Source organism: Grampus griseus, assembly GCF_964374135.1.
Source record: "Grampus griseus genome assembly, chromosome: 2".
In the NCBI taxonomy this organism is placed as follows: domain Eukaryota; kingdom Metazoa; phylum Chordata; class Mammalia; order Artiodactyla; family Delphinidae; genus Grampus; species Grampus griseus.
This window is the reverse complement of record NC_139018.1, coordinates 116,675,263-116,693,995: the sequence shown is the minus strand read 5'-3', so window position 1 is coordinate 116,693,995 and position 18,733 is coordinate 116,675,263. Positions and strand designations below refer to the sequence as shown.

Below are 18,733 nucleotides of genomic sequence, written 5' to 3'. Positions count from 1 at the left end.
GAAGCCCAATCACCCCTGGTGAAGCTTCAGTCCCCAGGGAGGGAGGGAGGGTTATGCACACCCTGAGGCTTCTAGGGGAGGTACCCAGCATCCCTGCCGCATGTGAGGGTGTGGACAGTGCCACCCTGTGATGGCCTAGATACCTAAGCCTTTATGTGACCTGGTGGTCTCAGCCCACAGCTGACCCTCCTAGAGCCACTGCTCCCTACCAGCCAGGGAGGACCCCGGGAACCCAGTTGACATGCCTGCCCACTCTCCAGCATTCCACAGCAGCAGCCCCTGTACTCTTTTTTGTTTGTTTGTTTTTTTAAAATATATTTATTTATTTTTGGCTGTGTTGGGTCTTCGTTGCCACCGGCGGGCTTTCTCTAGTTGCGGCGAGCAGGGGCTACTCTTCGTTGCAGTGCGCCGACTTCTCACTGTGGTGGCTTCTCTTGCTGCAGAGCATGGGCTCTAGGCACACGGGCTTCAGTAGTTGTGGCGCATGGGCTTAGTTACTCCACGACATGTGGAATCTTCCCAGACCAGGGCTTGAACCTGTGTCCCCTGCATTGGCAGGAGGATTCTTAACCACTGCGCCACCAGGGAAGTCCCAGCCCCTGTACTCTTGCTGGAGCTCCAAAGCCATCAGGAGCTGGGCTGGAGAAGGTGATGTGTCTTGTGTCCAGCTGGAGGTGGAGGGTTTTACATCTAGAGCCAGTAGTGATAATAGCTGTGCAGCTCCAGGTCCATGCTGGGCCCCCAGCTGGGCTTATCACAGCTGGTGGAGCAGGCAGGGGCTTGTGGAGTGAGCCTGCTTTATCAGGGGCTGCAGACGCTGCCCTGCGGGGGGTGGGGGATGTGTGTCGTGAGGCTGGGCCAGCCCTCTCCAGGGGCTTGTGCTACCTTCAGCCCTCCCTCCAGCAGGTGAAATGCTCTGTGGCCCACCTGGAGCAGGAGAGGCTGTGGGGTTCCCAGAGACAGGAGGAGTGGAGGAGGCCAGACCAGGACGCAGAAGACAAGTGAGGGTGCTTAGAGATGGGGGAGGGGCAGAGGGGCAGAGGACGGGCAGACAGTCCCTTCTGCCCCCATGATCCTGCTACTTACTGCAGACAGAAGTGGAAAAGGCCCAGCAGTGTTTGGACCAGATGGGCCGACAGTCTCTTGGCCCAGAGCTCAGCCTGGGGCCCCCTGAGGTAGGGATGACCAGAGCCCCCCATCCACGTGGGTGCATGACAGGGCCCTGAACACTGGCCCTCCTGCGCATTCGGCCCTCCCTACACTTCACTCCCAGGTCGTCATTCTTGGAGCAGTAGCTGGGGAAGGAGGCCAGTGCAGGGGCTTCTGTTCCGCCCAAGAGGAACGCCCCTCTCCCAAACATTTGGGAAGACCCTGCGATCATCCAGCTGACTCCTCTCACGGTTCAGATGGGAAAACAGTCCAGATGGTTAGGGAAAAGCTTGTTCAGGGTCATAACAGTGTGGTCTGAAGATTAGGAGGAGCCCCCTAGACTGAGTGTACCTGCAGGAGATGCTGGTGCCAGGCCTGCAAGGCCAGGAGCAGAGTTGGGATGGCAACAGGGCCCAGGCACTTCAGGGCCCAGATGGATTCTCGATGGCGGTAGCTGAGACCCCTGCACAGGCTCAGGATACAACCTTCCTGCAGGAACGGCTGCTGATGCTCACCCAGGTGGGTCAAGACAGGGAAATGGTCAGTCCTGCAGGGAACCCAGGGTACCAAATGAGCCAGGCTATGCCCACCTGTGCCAGGGAGCAGAGAAGCAGGGGAACCTGGGCCCTGTCCTTGGGGGATTCTGAGGTTGAGTGGCCCTAAGGACACCATGGAAAAGAGAACGACCAGGAGGGACAGCTTGGAGCCGGGCCCCCACACAGCCCAACTCCAGTGAGCACCGTTCACATCCTTGTCCACCAAAACAGCACCCTCTGCTGGTGGGAAGCCAGGGACTGTCCAGCCTCAAATCATTTGGTCCAGAGTTGAAGCCTGGAGTTCTGAGAAGCCTCTGTGGGCTGGGGTGGTCAGAGAAGGGCTCCTGGAAGGGTTGACTCTCAGAGGATGCGGAGGTCAGGAACTCGGGAGGAGGGAGCTGCGTGGGTAAAGGCCCACGGGCTAGCTCAAGCAGACAGATCCCAGCCAGGGGAGGCTGAGCCATGACTCAGGATGGAGCGGGGTCTTCACAGGTGAACAAGAGACTCAGAAGAGCTGGGCCAGAGCCACCAGCAGCTAGGGGCCTGCTTGGAGCAGCTGCGGCAGCTGCAAGGAGAGAAGACGGTGTTGGAGTGCCACGTGCAGGCCCTGGAGGCAGAGCGTGTCTGGCTGCTTGGGGAGAAGTCGGTGCTGCTAGCAGCACTGAGGGCAGCCCTGGGCCAGGAGGCCTGGTAAATGGCTGCTCGGGCCCACCCCTCAGTGCTCAAGCTGGGCTGGGGTGGGGGGGGGGTCCCTTTCTCACACTGGGTGAGATGGCCTGTGGGCAGGAGGTGGGCCAGCCTCTGTCACAGCCAGTAAAGGAGAGGAGCCCAGAACCCCAATCCCTAAATCATGTGGCCAAGGCCAGACTCCCTTCCCCAGGTATCAACACTCCTGGTTGTCACATTCTGGCTCATTTATGGGAGCATGTGGGAAATATGTCAGCTTCAACAAGTCCTGTCTCCCTGACAGATGGCTGAGCCCCTCCTGCTGGCCCAGGGCCAGGCTCAGGGGAGGTGAGATAACCTTGGCTGCTGAGCTCAAGTCAGGATGCTTGGGAGTGGAAGTGCTCAGGACAGAGGGTTTTATGTGTACAGGGAGCCGTGAAGGAGCGTCCTCTCTCCCAGTCCCCATCCCTGCCATCAGGACATAGTGAGGACATGCATGCAACTTGGAAATGAATCATTGAAAATGTATGAAAAAAGGTGTGGGTGATCTGAGGTCCATGCTGTGCCCAGACCACCCCATTTCTAGTAGCACATTCAAGGTCCACGAGGTACCAGTGCCCCTCGGGAAAGAGCTGGAGGAGAAAGAATCACATCCCAGGCTTCATGAGAAGGTGGCTGAGTACTGGAAGGCATGCTGGCACCAGGTAGCAGTTGCTCTGAAATTCAGAGGAAGAACTACAGAGACTTCAGAAGCAGAATGAGGCCTGACCTCCCCAGGTTGGTGCATTCTGTCCACCCCTTTCCTCTCCCTCCCCGTTCTCTTCCCCACCGCCCTGTCCTTCCTCCTGCATGCCAATGAATCTCTTTCCCCTTCTCAGGATGTCCCGGCTTTGTCCTCCACTTCTTTCCCTTCTGCCTCTTCCTCATCATGCTCCGTCATTCTCCATTCATTCATTCAGCATGCATTTACAAACCACCAGCTACATGTCTGGCCCTCTTCTGTACACAGTAGAACCAAAGTAGGAGCCGACCACTCCCTGTCCCCAGGTGCTTCTGGTATTGGGGGTGGGGGGGGGGAAATCAAGCAGGCAATTATAATTTAATGTGCCCAATGAGGGGAGAGGCACTATAAAAGCTATGGGTGGGGCGGCAGATAGCAGAGTCCTCCCCAGAGAGGGGGCTTCTGAGCCTCGAAATTTTCGCTGAGGGATGAACGGGCATCTTCAAGGAACAAAAGAAAAAAGGGCATTTCAACAAGAGGGAAGAGCTCATGCAAAGGCCCAGAGAGGAGAGGCATGGAGGCGGGGGTGTTGTGAATAGTCCCTGACCCAAATGAGAAGTGGAGGAGGTGAGGAGTTGCTGTGAAGTGTGGGGGCCACAGCAAGGGCTCGGGGGTCCCAGGCCCTGTCCACCCAACTTCACCTCTAGCTCCTCCTGGAGGAGGCCTTCTGCTGGCCAGCACCCTCCCTTAGTCTCCTGGCCAAATGCCTGTGTGCACGGGCAGACAGACAGTTGGACACACACACACACCAAGATATACATCAGACACTCACCCAGAGACATGTGCACATGCTCCCAGATGTGCCCACACAGAGACACAGAGAAATAGATAGACACCGAGGAGATGGCTCAGAGCCACAGTGATGGAGAGCTGTAAGGACCTGGATGGGATCCACGCTGTGCAGCAGGACCCCAACCAGAGGTGATCTGTTGCTATGGCTGGAAGCACAGGGAGAGGGGTCTCAGCAGCAGTGCTTAGCTGGCCCAGGCCTCACAGAAGGTGGAGTTGGTCTAAACTGGTGAACCTCAAACTGGGGTCCAGAGCTGGGCTGAGAGGGCTGTTAGTTCCTCAAGGAAGCAAATTTGCAGTAACAGTCTGCAAATGCACATTTGTACAGAAAATCTCATTTTTTGTCTGTTTCTCAACCCAGACTCTTGAGGGTCGGAGATTGTCTCTCTGGGGCCTGGAGGGACTCTTTTCTTTATGGGGTGTGCAGTGGATCATGTCAGCGAGAAGGTAGGGCACTCAGTGACCAAGGGCCAGGCCCTCTGGTCAGATTCAGGCTCCGGGAAGGCAGGAGGTGGTGCCAGGGGAGCCCTATGCAAACACCATGCAGTTGGCCCGTAACCAGTGCAGATGTGAGCCCCAGCTCTGGGGTCTCCCAGCTCCGTGCCCCTCAGGGACTGCCCTGCCCTATCTCCCTCTTTCCAGTCCCTGGGAGCTCCTCCCAGGACTAGGACTCACCTGTGAGTGAATGGGTGCCCCAGGCCCTGTGCTTGTCCAGGGAAGGTGACCTAGAAGTTGGCCCTACATCGTGGGCAGGGGTCCTGTGTAGAGCAGCCAATGGGCCAAACACAGCAGGGAGAGGGGGCAGCAGCTGGATAGGGTCTGATGCTGCATCAACATCTGGCTGCAGGGGACGTGAGGGGCACCCAGGGCCTCCAGCACTCTGCACCTCTAGTCCCATCCCGCACCTCAGGCTCCTTCCACCCTGACCCTCTCTGGGTCTCTACCTCAGTCTTTCTTCCTCTTCAATCCCAGGATTCTGTGGGCTTCACTGTCCCCAAAATAGTGGTTAAGACTGTGGGCTCTGGAGCCTGACCACTGACTCCACATTATACTAGCTGTGTGCCCTTGGGCAAATTACTCCATTTCTCTGGCCCTCATCTGTAAAAACCAGGAACAGTAACAGCTTTCCTCCCCCAGCAGCTGGCTGTGAGGGTTAAACTGGACAAGCATGTAAGAAGCTCAGTGCTGTGCTGGACACGTGGCACGTAGTCATGAAATGTTAGCTGCTATCGTTACACACTTCATGCTGCTGCAGGCCTGGCCGCTTTCAGGCAAAAGTCTCCCTTCTGAATCAGGGTCCCTTTGGGGCCAAAGAGCTGCCATGGGGGTTTGATCTCATTCACCCTCTGTGTTAGTTTGCTAGGGCTGCCATAACCAAGGACCACAAAATGGGGGGCTTAACCAACAGAAACTTACTGTCTCAAAGTTCTGGAGGCTGGAGTCCGAGATCAAGATGTCGGCAGGGTTGGTTCCTTCTGAGGGCTGTGAGAGAGCATCTATTCCCGCCTCTCCCCCAGCTTCTGGTGGTTGCTGACAGTCTTGGACATTCGCATCACCCCAGTCTCTGCCTTCATATTCACAAAGGACTCTCCCTGTGTGTATGTTTCTGTGTTCAAGTTTCCCCTATTTATAAAGACACCAGTTATACTGAATTAAGGCCCACTCTAATGAGCTCATTTTAAATTTACTTCTGTAAAGACCCTGTCTCCAAATAAAGTCCCATTCTGGGGTACGGGAGGTTAGAATGCAAACATACCTTTTTTTGTGGGGGACACAGTTCAATCCACAACACCCTCCAATTTGCTTCCTGCTACCTTCTTGTTGGCTGGGTTGGGTGTGACTTGGGATCTTGGGGACCCAGCTGTGCTTTGTCTTGTTTTTCCCCTCCCTTAATCCCAGGACCCTGGCACAGCTGCAGAGGGGCTGGAGTGTCCACAGGAGGGGCCGCTCAGTGAGCCCCCAGGCACCTCGGGTGAGGGAGGTGGACTGGGGTCCAGGCTGGAAATCGGGCTCCTCTCTGCAGGCGGGGCCCTGCCCAGACTCAAGAGCCTGTGTGTGGGTGTCTGTGGGCATGAGAGGATGGGGGTGGGGCTCCCCACAGATGGGGCTGCAATCTGTGCTTCACTGCCTGGCTTTGGCCAGTGACAGGAGCAAGACGCAGGCTCTGGAGAGAAAAAACAACCAGATGACTGCCAGGATCCAGAGGTGGAAGGTGGGAGGAGCTAGGGGCTGCCTGGGGTGGGGGGAGTTGGGGCCCACCTGGGGTCAGGGCCCCCAGAAGCCCTTCCTGATGACCCTAGAGTTTTCCCCAAGCCTGAAACCAGGGACCTAGTGGAAAAAAGTAAGCAGCCCGGGCTCTGTCACAGGCACTAGCCCCTTCCCCTCATGGGGCCTCAGCTTCCCTGTCTGTATAATGGGTCCCAAACTCCATGTCCTGGCCCCTGTAGTACCTGGGGGCTCAGGTCCAGGGTGTGGGGCCTCTTGGGCTAAGGCAGCCCTTCTGTCCACAAATGGATAAGGGCCTCTCACTCCAGTCTGAGCTGGATGCCTGGGGGCAGGAGCAGGACTCAGGGTGCAGCTGGCACTGGAACCTGCAGCGTGAGCTACTAGGGGCAAGGGTTGGTGCCCTCGGATGAGTGTGGCCCGGGCCTGCCCACACGCCAGGACAGGGACACGAGAACCTGGACAGTCCAGCCGGCTGAGAAGGAAGGCCAGCCGCCCAGGTGTTCCTGAGTCCTAGGCACCCGCCCTCTTCCCATAGGTGTGGGCCCCGGCAGAGCCCCCAGGCAGGCTATGAATCTGTGCATGCAAGGTGGACTCCACCCCATCCCCCGCCCCCTGTGGAGGTCTGGGCCCAGCTTGGCTTCTCTCTGGGGACCAGACTGGCATTTACTGAGTGGGCACCAGTCAAGCCCACTCCCCTCAGCCTCCAGTCCCATAGTCTGCAGGGGAGGCCACTGTGGAATCCTCCCTGGGCCTCCCAAGCATCAGGGTTTCCAAGAACACAGAGATGGGGTTGTGGCCAGGTGGCCTTGGACAAACCCTCTGCTGACTCTGGGCTCAGGTTCCCATCTGTGCACTGGGACTGGTGTCGGCAGGACTCAGGAGGGGTTCTTGACCCTCAGTGATACTATGACCCTATTTGGTTTACCCATTAGGTTGCTGTCCCTGGGTCATACTCTCCAGATCTTTAGGGCCTGTGTCCCAGTGGAGTGGCCCACTGTCCTTGGTGGGGCTAATGACATACAGAATGGGATGTGGGCAAGGCCTGCCCCAGGTGCTGCCAGAGCCGAGGCCTGCAGAGAAACCCAAGGAGTGTCCAGGGGGCCCTCCCAGGGGCAGAGGGGAAAGCTTGGGAGCAGGCAGGGGCAGAGTCACTGCAGCCCCACTGGGAGGTGAGAGCTGGCCTGGGTTGGTCCTGGCTGCCCTCCCTCAGGGCTGGGGACAGGGCCTCCCAGGCAGAGGATGCAGCTGTGTGGACCGGGCCCTCTAAGACCACGCTGGGTCCTTGTGACCAGGAAACTGAGGCCGAGGCCACCTGGAGAGGTGAAGGTAGGGTGAACTCCGGAGGCGGGGAGGGGAAAGCTTGTTGGAACCAGTGAATTGGGATCAGGATGTCTCCCCCGAGGGCCAAGAGCTGAGCCTAGACCCACTGCAGGCTGGACCCCAGGCTGCCCTGCTCTTGCATGGTCTCGGGGTGGCCCTGGGTGGGGACCAGGCACTCGCTCCTTGGCAGGGTGGGCTCACCAGTCAACACAAAGCAAGTGCATCACGGTCAAGGCTCTGTGGGCCCGGCCTGGTGCACAGGGACCCAGTGCAGGGAGAGAGGGGAGGACCTGGAGACAGAGGGGGATTTGGAGACCGGGGCCTGCCCTCAGGAAGCTCTCAGGCTGGAAGGAATTAGTCATACAGGGAGCACTGAGGGAGTTTCACCCATTAGTATTTTTGGACTCAGGGAAATTTTTAGTCACCTAAAAATTAGGAGGGGAAGAAAGAGGCCATCTTGCTCCTTCCCCCTAGTGCTGTTCCGTCAGCTTCTCCCAGCACCTGATAGTCAGCTGTCCCTTCTCTGGGTCAAGACGTAGTCCCAGGCAGGCCCCTGTGAGAATGGAGTGGGGTGATGTCCTCGGGGAAGCACCAGATTGAGATAGGAGTCAACGACCGTCCCCCCACCCCCAGTTCCTGCAGACTTCGCTGCAGGAGGTGGGCTCCGAGCTGACCCAGACGCGGCCTAAGCTCGAGAAAGCCTGGGACGTGCTGAAAGCTCAAGCCTCAGAGCTGGAGGCTCAGCAGCTGGCCCTGGAGGGTGCCCAGAACCAGGGGCTCAACTCACCCCCACCTCTGTGCCGCTGCCAGGCCTGCATGCCCAACGAGGGACCCACAGTCTCCCCTGCCCATTCCTGATCACACTGTGGCCACTGGCTTTCCCTTCTTCGACTCCCTAGTCAAGTCCCTCCCAAGCCCTCACTGCCCCCTTTCCGACAGGGCTGAAGCCCTCGAATGTGCTCACTGCCTCTCCCCACTCCCCCTCAAGGTGGCAGAGAGCCTTGCTGAGAAGCTGAGGCTGGAGCAGGAGCTGGTGGGAGAGTGAGGACCATGGAGGGGGGGAGGGGCACCTGGATCTGAGGGGCTCTGGGGGAGAAACCCCCCTCCCTCACAGAGATGCTCACCAGGCCCCACAGCTCTTCCCCTGCCCCTGAGAATCTGGGGCAGGTGGCAGGGGGCGTTTGGGGACGCGCTGTTAAGTGAGCCCTCTCATCCCCTCGGGGGATAGTGATGGGCCTGGGGCCTGACGTATCGCCCTGTCTGCCTTCTCTTCTCTGAAGAGGGGAATCTAGGGGAAGAAGCAGGAGGGAGCGTGGCTAGGTGGGTTCTGGGGGTACAGAGAGTCAGGATGTCTGGGTTCCTGGGCCTGGCGTCACAGATTGAAGGAGAGTGGCCTTCAGAGCTGAAAAGTCCTGTGCTCGAGTCAGCTTCTCCACCAACCAACTAGGTGAGTATGAGCAGGTGTGCCTTCTCTAAGCCTCAGTTTCCTCATCTGCAAAATGGGGGTACTGACAGTACCTACCTCAAAGGACGATGTGAGGATTACACGAGACGGTGCATGGAGCACAGTGCCTGTTTCCAGTCCCCCTAAGCTTCCTGATACCTGGGGTCCAGTTTGGGTGAGTCAGTATTAAAGCCATAAAACCACAGAGATGTGCCCAAGACCAACTGTGTATGGGGCTTCAGTCACAAAGTCTATCCATTGTTCCACCAACAAGGCATTGTCTACACTTCTTATTAAGTTCAGAAAACAATCTGATATAATGTGCAGCCACCAGTGATAGACAATGCCCACGACCAGGAGCTTGAATACTGTCAGTGCTTGGATTCTATTTCACTCTGACCAAGGGCCTCATCTTTATGACCCTGCGTGGAGGAGCTGGACGGGGTGGGGGATCCTGTCTTTTGCCTCAGCTGCTCTCTGCGGATCCCGAGGGAAGCGGGGCAGATCTGTCAGTGGACCCTCAGGCTGGGAACTGTGTCCACAGGGAACAGGAGCTGGTGCAGCTCCGAGCATCAAGGGCTCCAGTGCCGGGAGGACAGGAGCCTCCATCCGCCTCTCAACTGAAGGTAGCATTTGGGGATTCTCCAGAGGGACAGGCAGAGTGACCCCTGCCTCCCTGTGGGACCCAGGCCCAGTTTCTCTCTCTGCCTTCGTCTCCCCATCCACAAGTTGGAGGGGGAAACAGAGGCTCGAAGGGTCCCTCCAGCTTGGACCTTTGCTGGTTCTCCTGGATTCCTCAACTGCCCACCCTTCCCTGGCAGAGCTGGAGCTACCGCATACCTGGTACCTGCCCTGCCTCTGCGCCCTCTGTGGGGGTCAGCCTCTGCCTCATCTGCTTCCAGATCGTAGCCACAGCCCTGGAACCAGAGGAAAGGAGCATCTGAGAAGCAGCCAGGGGCAGTGCCCAGGCTGGGGAAGAAAGGTGGCGTGGAGACAGGCCCAGAGCCACAAGGGAACAGATTCACAGCCTCGCTCTGCAGCACAAGAGAGGTCCCATTGCCCTTGGGCTCCTCCACATACCCTGATGTCGGAGAATAAATACCCCTCCTGTCTGCTCATATGGGCCTGAGCGATTTGGGTCCCTTACGAGGGAATGCCTCCAAACCAGATGGCTGCCCACCCTGTCCCAAAGGCCCTCCGGGTAGGCGGAGCATTGCCCTCCACCGGCTTATCTCAGACCCGGCTCCGGTTTGTTCCCCTGGCACAGAAGGCCACCCCACCACCCCTTTGCCTTCTTGTGTGTCCCTGTGTGCCAGCTGCTGACGGGGTTGGTACTCACTGTCTCCAAGCGCAGCGGGGGCTCCCACTCTTCCCAGTCCTGCTGGTCTGGTCGGTTCCTTCTCCCTTTCCTTCCGGTGGTGATTACAAACCTTCTCTTTCATAAGTCCCAAGCCACCAACTCCCCCTCCTTTCCGGGCAGTAACCGGCACTTCATTTCATAGGGAGGCGGGCAGAGACGCTGCCGGCGCCGGACCGACCCTCCAAGCGCCGCGCGGCCCCAGGCCCTTCCCAGCCGCCCCCCACCCCGCGCTCGCCCCATTGGCTGCGCGGAGGGCACATGCCCAGCCCTGGCCAATGAGGTGGGGGAAGCTGCGGCTCGCGGCTGGGAAAGCTGGTCCCGGAGATGCTCACGTCCCTCAGGTGACCCACCCTGCTGTGCGAGGCTTGGGGAGTCGAGTGGGGCCAGAGCCGAGACGTGGGATAATCAGACTCCCCTCCCCGCGTCCTCTGCTTCCCTCTCGTAACCGCGTTGGGTTACCCCTGCCCTAACTTAAAAGAGGCATCTGCGGGAGAAGTTGGACAGCTGCGTTAGAGTCCGTTCCCAGCCCTGCCATTCACTACGTTTGTGACCTCGTGCACATTTCTGCTCTTCAGTTTCTTCATCTGTAAAATGAACGAAGTCTCTGCCTCACAGGTCTATGGGTGCAGTGTTAAATGAGACACTGAGCAGAGTGCTTTGCCTCGCTCGTGGTTAGGGCAGATTCTGGACTCCGTAGCCACCGACTGCTCTTCTCACAGCTCTGGGACCTCATGCTAGTTACTCAACATCTCTGCGCCTCCAAACTCATAAATGTGTAGAGGAGCAAACGAGTTAATTCATGCAAAGAACTTAAACCACACTTGGATACACCAGTGTTCAGTAATTGGTAATTTCACAGTCTCCTTATTACCATCAGTGCCATCCCATGTCCTGGGGCACACGTTCAGAGTTCCTCTGGGGTACAAACCTGGGAGCAGAATTGCTGGGCCCCAGGGCATGGGCACGTTCCACTTTACTAGGTACAGCCATAGTGTTTTCCAGAGTTAGGCTAATTTATCCCCCCCCAACCCCCAGCAATCTGTGAAAGTTCCCATTGCTCCCCATCCTCACCAAGGCCTGGTATTTTAAGACTACAGTTTGTGCCAATCTGATGGTGTGGAATGGATTTTTGTGCATTTCCCTGATTACTAATGAGGACCATTTTATTTCCTCTTCTGCCAAACACCTGTTCATGACTTTGCCCCCTCTCCTCAATCCTTCTTTTTGCTTTTGTCTTAACAATAAGCATTTAATGGCCGCTGAGCCTGCGCGTCCGGAGCCTGTGCTCCGCAATGGGAGAGGCCACAACAGTGAGAGGCCCGTAATGCAAAAAAAACAAAAAAAACAATAAGTATTTTTTAAAAAAAGAAACAAATTCTGACTAGTTGTGTGTTACAAGCATCTCCTCCCAGTTTGTCTTTTTATCTTATGGTATCTTTTGATGAACTTTTCTCGGAGGGTCTAGTCTGAGGAATTCTTCCTTTTCTCGAGGTCTTAGATATTCTCCTATATTTTTTTCTGTTAAAGTGGGATGGAACTGCAGTGGCTCAGTGCCTTGGTCTTCTCAGATTCTCCATCTCTACCAGGAGGCTTATTCAGCTGCCACTTCTCCCTCAGCGTCCCCTCACAGCCACTCCATACTTCTAACTCAAATGTCTCTGGACCCTGCTTCTCCTCATCTCTGGGCCTCCTCCCATACCAGGCCCACTGAATCTCCATGTGGCAGCCTCCTGGTGTGTCACAGGAGGTTGTGACGTGTGATCCCAACTATTGGTTAGTAATTAAAGTAATAAAGGGTTGGTTATTTCTTTCACAAGATTTTAAAAAGTCAGTGAGAGGTTCAAGACTGTCCCAGTGTCACCCTCCCTTTCTAGCACTTCAAAATGGCAGAGAGAACCCCCTCCCCATGCCTCAGAGGTTGCAGACAGGCGAGGTGTATGTTGTTATGGATGGAGATGGGCAATCACAAACCCACCCAGTGCTTTACCTCTCTGCCCATTTCTTTTGGTTTTGCCAAAACCAGGTTGTGCCCATACGATGCGCATCGTGGCAGAGAAAAAGGCTGAGCAGTCTGGGTATAGGCCTGTTTCAGTGGCAGTGTCCCAGGGTGTCCATGCCTAGAATGTCTCCCAGCTCCAGATCACCCTTCTAGAAAAGCCTCTTTCTAAGCCTATGTCCTCCTTAAAACATGTCAGCAGGGTCCCGATGCTCAGAGGATGGTGCCCAAATTCCTTAGCTGGGGCTCCATCCTGGCCCCAGCCACACTTTTTTCCAGCACCCCCCAACCCTAGGCACTGCCCACAGTTCCCCAATGCCAGGTCCTTTGATGCCACCGAGCTTCCACATGTATCACTTCCTCTGCTCTTCCTCACGTCTCCAGTTGGCCACCTCATTCTTCTAGCTGAAATGTCCGCTGCTGGGAAGCCTTCCAGAGATTCCCTAGTGAGCTGCTCCAGCATTTATCTACCCCACTGGTCCCAGTCATGCTGTATTCTAAAGACTCGGTTTTTGTCTAGAGTCATGTGTGCCTCCCAGACAAGAGTGTGAGCTCTGTGAGCGTGGGGACTGTACTTATTCAGCAGGAGCTCAAAGAGGGCTTGCTCATGGAGGAGACCCCTGGGCCTGTGCCTGCTGGGACCCTGACGTGACACCAGGGGAGTCAGTTTTGGTGATCATGCAATATCAGCGGTGCCCAGCTAATACAGAAGACAGGCTGAGAGTAAGCGCTTTGGGAAAACGATGGGTGAGCAGCGAAGAGAAGGGTTAGGAAAAATCAAGGGATCAGAGGAGTAGTTCACTTAGCCCCTTTCATTCTGAAGGTCCTCGCCTCTTCCCTAGTACTGTCAAATGAAAGAGTCACTGAAAGCGCCTGCGCGACCTGCTTGTGTGAAGAGGTAGAGGTTTATTGAAATATAAACATTCGAGAACATGTAAGATAGAAAATGACCACAACATATACAGACACTTGCTGCAAGAGGACTTCTGAGGTATTTATCCACTGCCTAGGCTACCCATGTGCTATCACATTTTTTCCTGGTTAAATACAAGTAAGATGGGGAGGGGGAGGGGACGGAGCGGCCCTGGCCAATGGCTGCCATGTGACCTCAGGGCTGCACCGTCAGGAGAGCTCCTCTTGGCCCAGGGCCCCATTCTGGGGGCACCTGCCGGCGCTCCCACCCTCGGGCTTTCAGGCTGAGACCCTGCTGTTGCCCTTGAGGGCAGCGAGGGCTTGCTGAGAGGGCAAGCTGGGCAAGCTGCCTGAGGAAAGGGAGAGGATCCAACAACCAGGAAGACACAGTGAACCACCCCTGTGTCCTCCAGGTGGGAAGAGTCCATCCTTTGTGACCAAAGCCCTGAGAAAGACACACTGGCCAAATGTCTGCGATGCCTTCAAGTGGGCCCAGCGCCAGCCAACCGGGCTCCTCCCTGACACGGACCTCAGACGCCCTTCTCTGCCAGGCCCTGCGCCGGCCTGGTGAGGCCAGGAGAGGGTCAGCCCCCAATGGATGGGGCTGTGTGTGTGAGTATGTGTGAGTGTGAGACAGTGTGGAGGGCTAGGGAAGGGAGAGAAGATGCAGTCAGTGCAGCTGCAGCTCACTGGGCTGAGGTATGTGTTTTGTGCTCAAGCGTATGATTTCCCTTTCCTTTCCTAGATGGACTGAGCGTTAGTCGTGCGTGGGCTTGTGCCACCATGGTCTCCCACCACCACAGCGCGATGATGTCACAGCAGGTGGGGTTCCACTGAACACTGCAGGGCTTACTCGATTGAGAGGCGCGCCTTGTGTGAGAATCACCTCTTCTTTAGGACACAGGAACAGCCCACTCCACCCCAGGGTCCAAGAGGAGAGACAGAGCTCTTTCAGCATCTCCTCACCCTCTGGGGCAGCTCAACTTCTCCAAGGTCCATGGCCTCCACAGCCCACTCCTGCCCTGAGGTGGGAATGTTGAGTGAAGGGAAGATGCCCTGCCCCCACCCTGGTGAACTGGGCGCTGGGGTTTGGGACTGCCCTGCTCTGGTGGGAAATGGGTCAAGGGCCATCTTGAGAACCGGTGTGGTTTCACGATCCAACCTGCGTGAGAGCGGGCCTCTCCGTTCCACCTCCTCCTGCCACTGTGATCCCTGAGTCGTCTCTCCTGCTGCCTCGCTCGCACCCTCACTGGGGTCTTAGGGAAGGGCCGGAGGGGCTGGGGTACCAAATCATTTGCTCGGCTTTTGGGGTGATCTGCTTTCATTTCTTTGGTGCTACAATAACAACAATAAAAATTTTAAAGTAAAAAAAAAACACAAAAGTCAGCAAACACATATAAAAAAGATTTCAGAGATGCAAATACTTCCTGAAGAATCAAACATCAACAGTTACAAATCTGAGGTATTTCAATGAACCTGACATTGGCAGGTTTGGGCCCCACGAGAAGAGGGGCCCAAGGGACAAGTGGGCTGTTTCCTGGGAGAGCTGGCCAACAGGGATGAGTGGGGACGTGAGGTCTGGCAGGGTCAGAAAAGGGTCAGTGGAGTGGGTGCCAGGGCCTGCCTGGGCAGCCCCTGAGGCTCTGCCTCTCCCTCAGCAGATGCCCAGCAGGCCCTGGGTCCTGAGGACTGCCCTCATGATCCCTGTCTTGGGACCATTAAAAGGGGGATATGGGGCCCTGAGGACTGCTTCAAGACTTGAATTTGAGAGACCCACACCCCAAGAACCAAACATGGGAGGCAAGGTGGGTTGGGAGGACCCCATGCCATGCTCAGCAGAGAAGGGCCACAAAGACATGCTCTTGGTTCCTAGCAGCCCCACACTGGAGTCAAAGATTGGGGGACTGAGCAGGGGAAGAGACCAGTGACCCTGGGGTCACGGCAGAAGGCAAGGGAAGGGAAATAAATTAAAGGGGAAGGGATGTGGAGGGCCTCCAGCCCTGTGTCAGCTTACAGATTGTCAATACACTGTGCCCGGGATGGGAGGTGGCCTGGGAGCCCTGGAGGAAGCTGGACGCCCACAGACCCCGCCCAGTTCTCCAGGACAATCCCTGATTGGACAACGCTGCCCTGTCAGGCCCCTCCAGCCTCTCCTTGCCTCTAGAGTACAGCAGGACCTGATGGAGCCTGGACAGACGGACAGGTCCAAACTCTCAACATCTGGCCAAATGGTGTTTGATGTGGGCTCCATGAGATGAGGTAAATTCTGTGCATCAGCTTCCTCCACTCTCGATGGGAGGGTGGAGGGAGTTGGGAGCTGGGTCCTGCCCCTCAGAGGGACCAGCTGGTGGAGGGCTCTGCACTGGGGGTGCCCCGGGACGAGGTAGGACTTGGCGAGCAGTGAGAACTGCTGCTGCTGCTGGCGCTGCTGCCGATGCTCTGGGGAGCGGATCCTGCGATGAGGTGAACCACAGGTTTCTGGGCAAACAGCACACCTGAGCGAGTGGGGGCGGGGAGAAGCAAGTGTGAGCACATTGGGAGAGGAGGGACAGGTTCAGGGATTCAGTTCATTCCACTGTATCTATTGCCGCCTAACTCTGGGCGAGGAGGTTCCATGCTGGACGCTGCGCTAGGTGCCGACACTGCCCTGCCTGCAGGTGCTTACAGGCTGGTGAGGGGGACGGACAGAGTCATTTTGCTGAAATGTCACAAAGGCTCTAAGTGAAGTGTACCCAGCGTGTTGTGGGGAAAAAAGGCGGCTTTGGAGGGCAGGGGAAAGTGGGTCAGGAGAAGCTCTGGCGGGAGAGCATGCCTGGACTTTTTAGAAAAAGTGGCCACACGACGAGGAGGAGACGGTGTGGCAGGCAGAGGAAATCTGAGAGAACAAAGAACAGAGAGAGGCGGCGAACGTGCTGGAGGCTGGTGCAGCAACGCGGCAGGCCCGGGGGGAGCTGAAGGCAGGCGTGCGGCACAGGAGGCTGGAGAGGTGGCAGCGCGAGGAAACGGAGGCCTGCGTGTCTCCAGGCTGCCGGGGTCGTACCCTGTGGGGCTTGTGAAGCCCCTGAAGTTTTAAGGGGAAGAAGGGGACGGACATCACGCGACGGGCATTTCAGAGCTCTCTGTGGGGCTGGGAGGCTGTGGGTGGATGGAAGCCTGCAAGTCAGAGCTACTCTAACAGGGGAGAAGAGAGGTCTGAACCAGGGCCATGCGGCGGGGACGCAGCAGAGCAGTGGCGTCTGCTGAGCTCTGGTGGGTGATGGGCCTGAGGGGCTCTCAGGAATGACTTCCAAGCTCCGGGCCTGGGTGACTGCACAGCCACTGAGAAAGGACACAGGTGGGACAGGATTGAGGCAAGTGAGGTTTGGGGAGCCTTCAACTCTCTTCTGACTGTTCCCCATGCTGAGGGAGAGGAGGCATATCCTCCTCTCTCCTGAGAAAGGATGAGAGGAGATGGAGAGCCAGGCACTGATCTCCCCCTTCCCTGCTTTCCACACAGACCCACTCCCAACCCCCAAACCTCCTCGACCACACGGCACCACCAGAAGGCAAAGGGCATCCAGGCCCTAGCCGCCAGCTCGCCCAGTCTCCTTGAGGGGTCTGTGTTAGCCAGAGACCTTTGAACGTGGCGTGGTCTCTGAAGCACTGACTCTGTGGTGAGTGGCTAGGCAACTTGGCATCCCTGCTTCTCTGCAGGCTGCTTCCAGGAACTCTGCCCCTTCCCTGGCCCCAAGCGTGATGCCCCCAGCAAGTGGCCCGGCAGAGATCCAGAGCGGCCTTGGCCCCAGTCCCCAGAGCAGGAGCACTCAAAGCATGCCCTGTGGAAATGCCCCTGGTTTCGATAGAAGGTGCAGCTCTAACCCCCCTCCACTGGGCACCTCCCCATGCCCCCTCTAAAACAGGTGACTGATGCCCAGGCTCCCAGCAGGAGGCCACTGGCCAGTGTGCCTGTGCTCTGGGGCCCCCACTCATCGAGCTGTGCTTAACAAGAGTCAGCTGGAGGGACTTACCTGGTGGTACAGTGGTCAAGAATCCGCCTGCCAATGCAGGGGACACAGGTTCAATCCCTACTCTGGGAAGATCCCACATGCCGCAGAGCAACTAAGCCCATGCACCACAACTACTGAGCCCACGCACCACAACTACTGAAGCCCGTGTGCTGCAACTACTGAAGCCCACGCGTTGCAACTACTGAAGCCCGCGGGCCTAGAGCCCGTGCTCCGCAACAAGAGAAACCACTGCAATGAGAAGCCCGCGCACCTCAACGAAGAGTAGCCCCCGCTTGCCGCAACTAGAGAAAGCCCGTGCGCAGCAACAAAGACCCAGTGCAGCCAAAAAAAAACCAAAAAACAACCAGTCAGCTGGCTTTATCCCCAAACTCATCTCTACACTAACAAAATGGGAGTGGGAAACGGATTGCTGTTTCTATGAAAACTAAGTTGAACACCTTGGAAAGTCTTCGTAAAGGTGCTAAACCAACCAACCAACAAAAAACTGTTGCCAAATTAGATCTAGGAAGAGACAATTGTAAAAGACTGGGGGCAAAATCATGAAAATATAGGCTGATTCTGCTGCGCTCAGATTCCTTTGCCTGTGTCAGTTCTTGGACCATGACAGATGATGTCCAGGAAGAGAAGAGCTGAACCAGTCAAAGAAAGGAGACACATGCATTGAAAGACTGTAATGGTGGACACTGATTTAACTTATAATACAATGTTGAAGGTGTGGATAGAGTTGATTATGATTCTTTACGTTAAATGACTTTTTCAAATAACGAGCCAACCATTGGTCGAAAAAGGGTTAGACAAGGGGTCTCCATCACTTTATCAAAGGTGGTGGTGGTGGGGCTTCCCTGGTGGCGCAGTGGTTGAGAGTCCACCTGCCGATGCAGGGGACAAGGGTTCGTGCCCCGGTCCGGGAAGATCCCACATGCCGCGGAGCGGCTGGGCCCGTGAGCCATGGCCGCTGAGCCTGCGCGTCCGGAGCCTGTGCTCCGCAATGGCAAAGGCCACAACGGTGAGAGGCCCGCGTACCGCAAAAAAAAAAAAAAAAAATGGTGGAGGGGGATCTGTCATCCTATTAGCAATCCTCAGCCCTCCTCATCCGGAAGAACTACTTTACCTTTGGAACCTTGAAAGGAAGCCACCCCTGGGAAGATGTTCAGACAGAAGGGTGACAAGGGGGTCTTGCAGGGAGCTGTACTGAGGCTGCTGCCACCCTGCCACCTCCTTCAGAGCCCCAAGAGCCTCACCTGCGTAAGTGGTGCCGTCGATGTCCACAGACATGTTGATGCTCCCAATGCTGCTCGTGGTCAGGTTCACTGCTGCAGCCGAGGCCTCTGCTCTGTCCTCTGCTGGGGACAAGGGAGACAGCAGGCCCAGTCAAGCCCTCCAGCATTTCTTTCGTTCCCTTCAAGGCTCTCCCACCCTCCCGGCCTGGCCACAGCAGGCTGAGGCCTCCCAGAGTTAGAAAGCACCTGGATAACCTTCTGCCAAGCGTAAGGTGTGTCAGGAGAACCAGGCTGGTGAACGTCCTACGGCTTGCTTTCTCCACTGAA

At 56.7% G+C, this 18,733-nt stretch overlaps 1 protein-coding gene and 1 long non-coding RNA gene across 2 annotated transcripts in view; both read right to left on the bottom strand.

Annotated features, from left to right (window-relative positions):
* Positions 1–303: 303 nt before the first annotated feature.
* Positions 304–7,933, bottom strand: LOC309818851. Its single transcript, XR_014296388.1, has 4 exons — positions 7,893–7,933; positions 5,338–5,513; positions 1,501–1,696; positions 304–822 (listed from the first exon to the last, which is right to left on the bottom strand). It is a non-coding gene; the product is annotated as an uncharacterized lncRNA (long non-coding RNA).
* Positions 7,934–15,498: 7,565 nt separating this feature from the next.
* Positions 15,499–18,733, bottom strand: part of ARID3B (AT-rich interaction domain 3B) — a 51,558-nt gene continuing 48,323 nt past the window's right edge. The window contains exons 8-9 of the mRNA XM_082648818.1: positions 18,428–18,529; positions 15,499–15,674 (exon numbers count right to left, since the gene is read on the bottom strand). Of these exons, the coding sequence (XP_082504944.1) occupies positions 15,511–15,674; positions 18,428–18,529 (266 nt within the window). The 3' untranslated portion in view covers positions 15,499–15,510. The remainder of the gene's footprint in view (positions 15,675–18,427; positions 18,530–18,733) is intronic.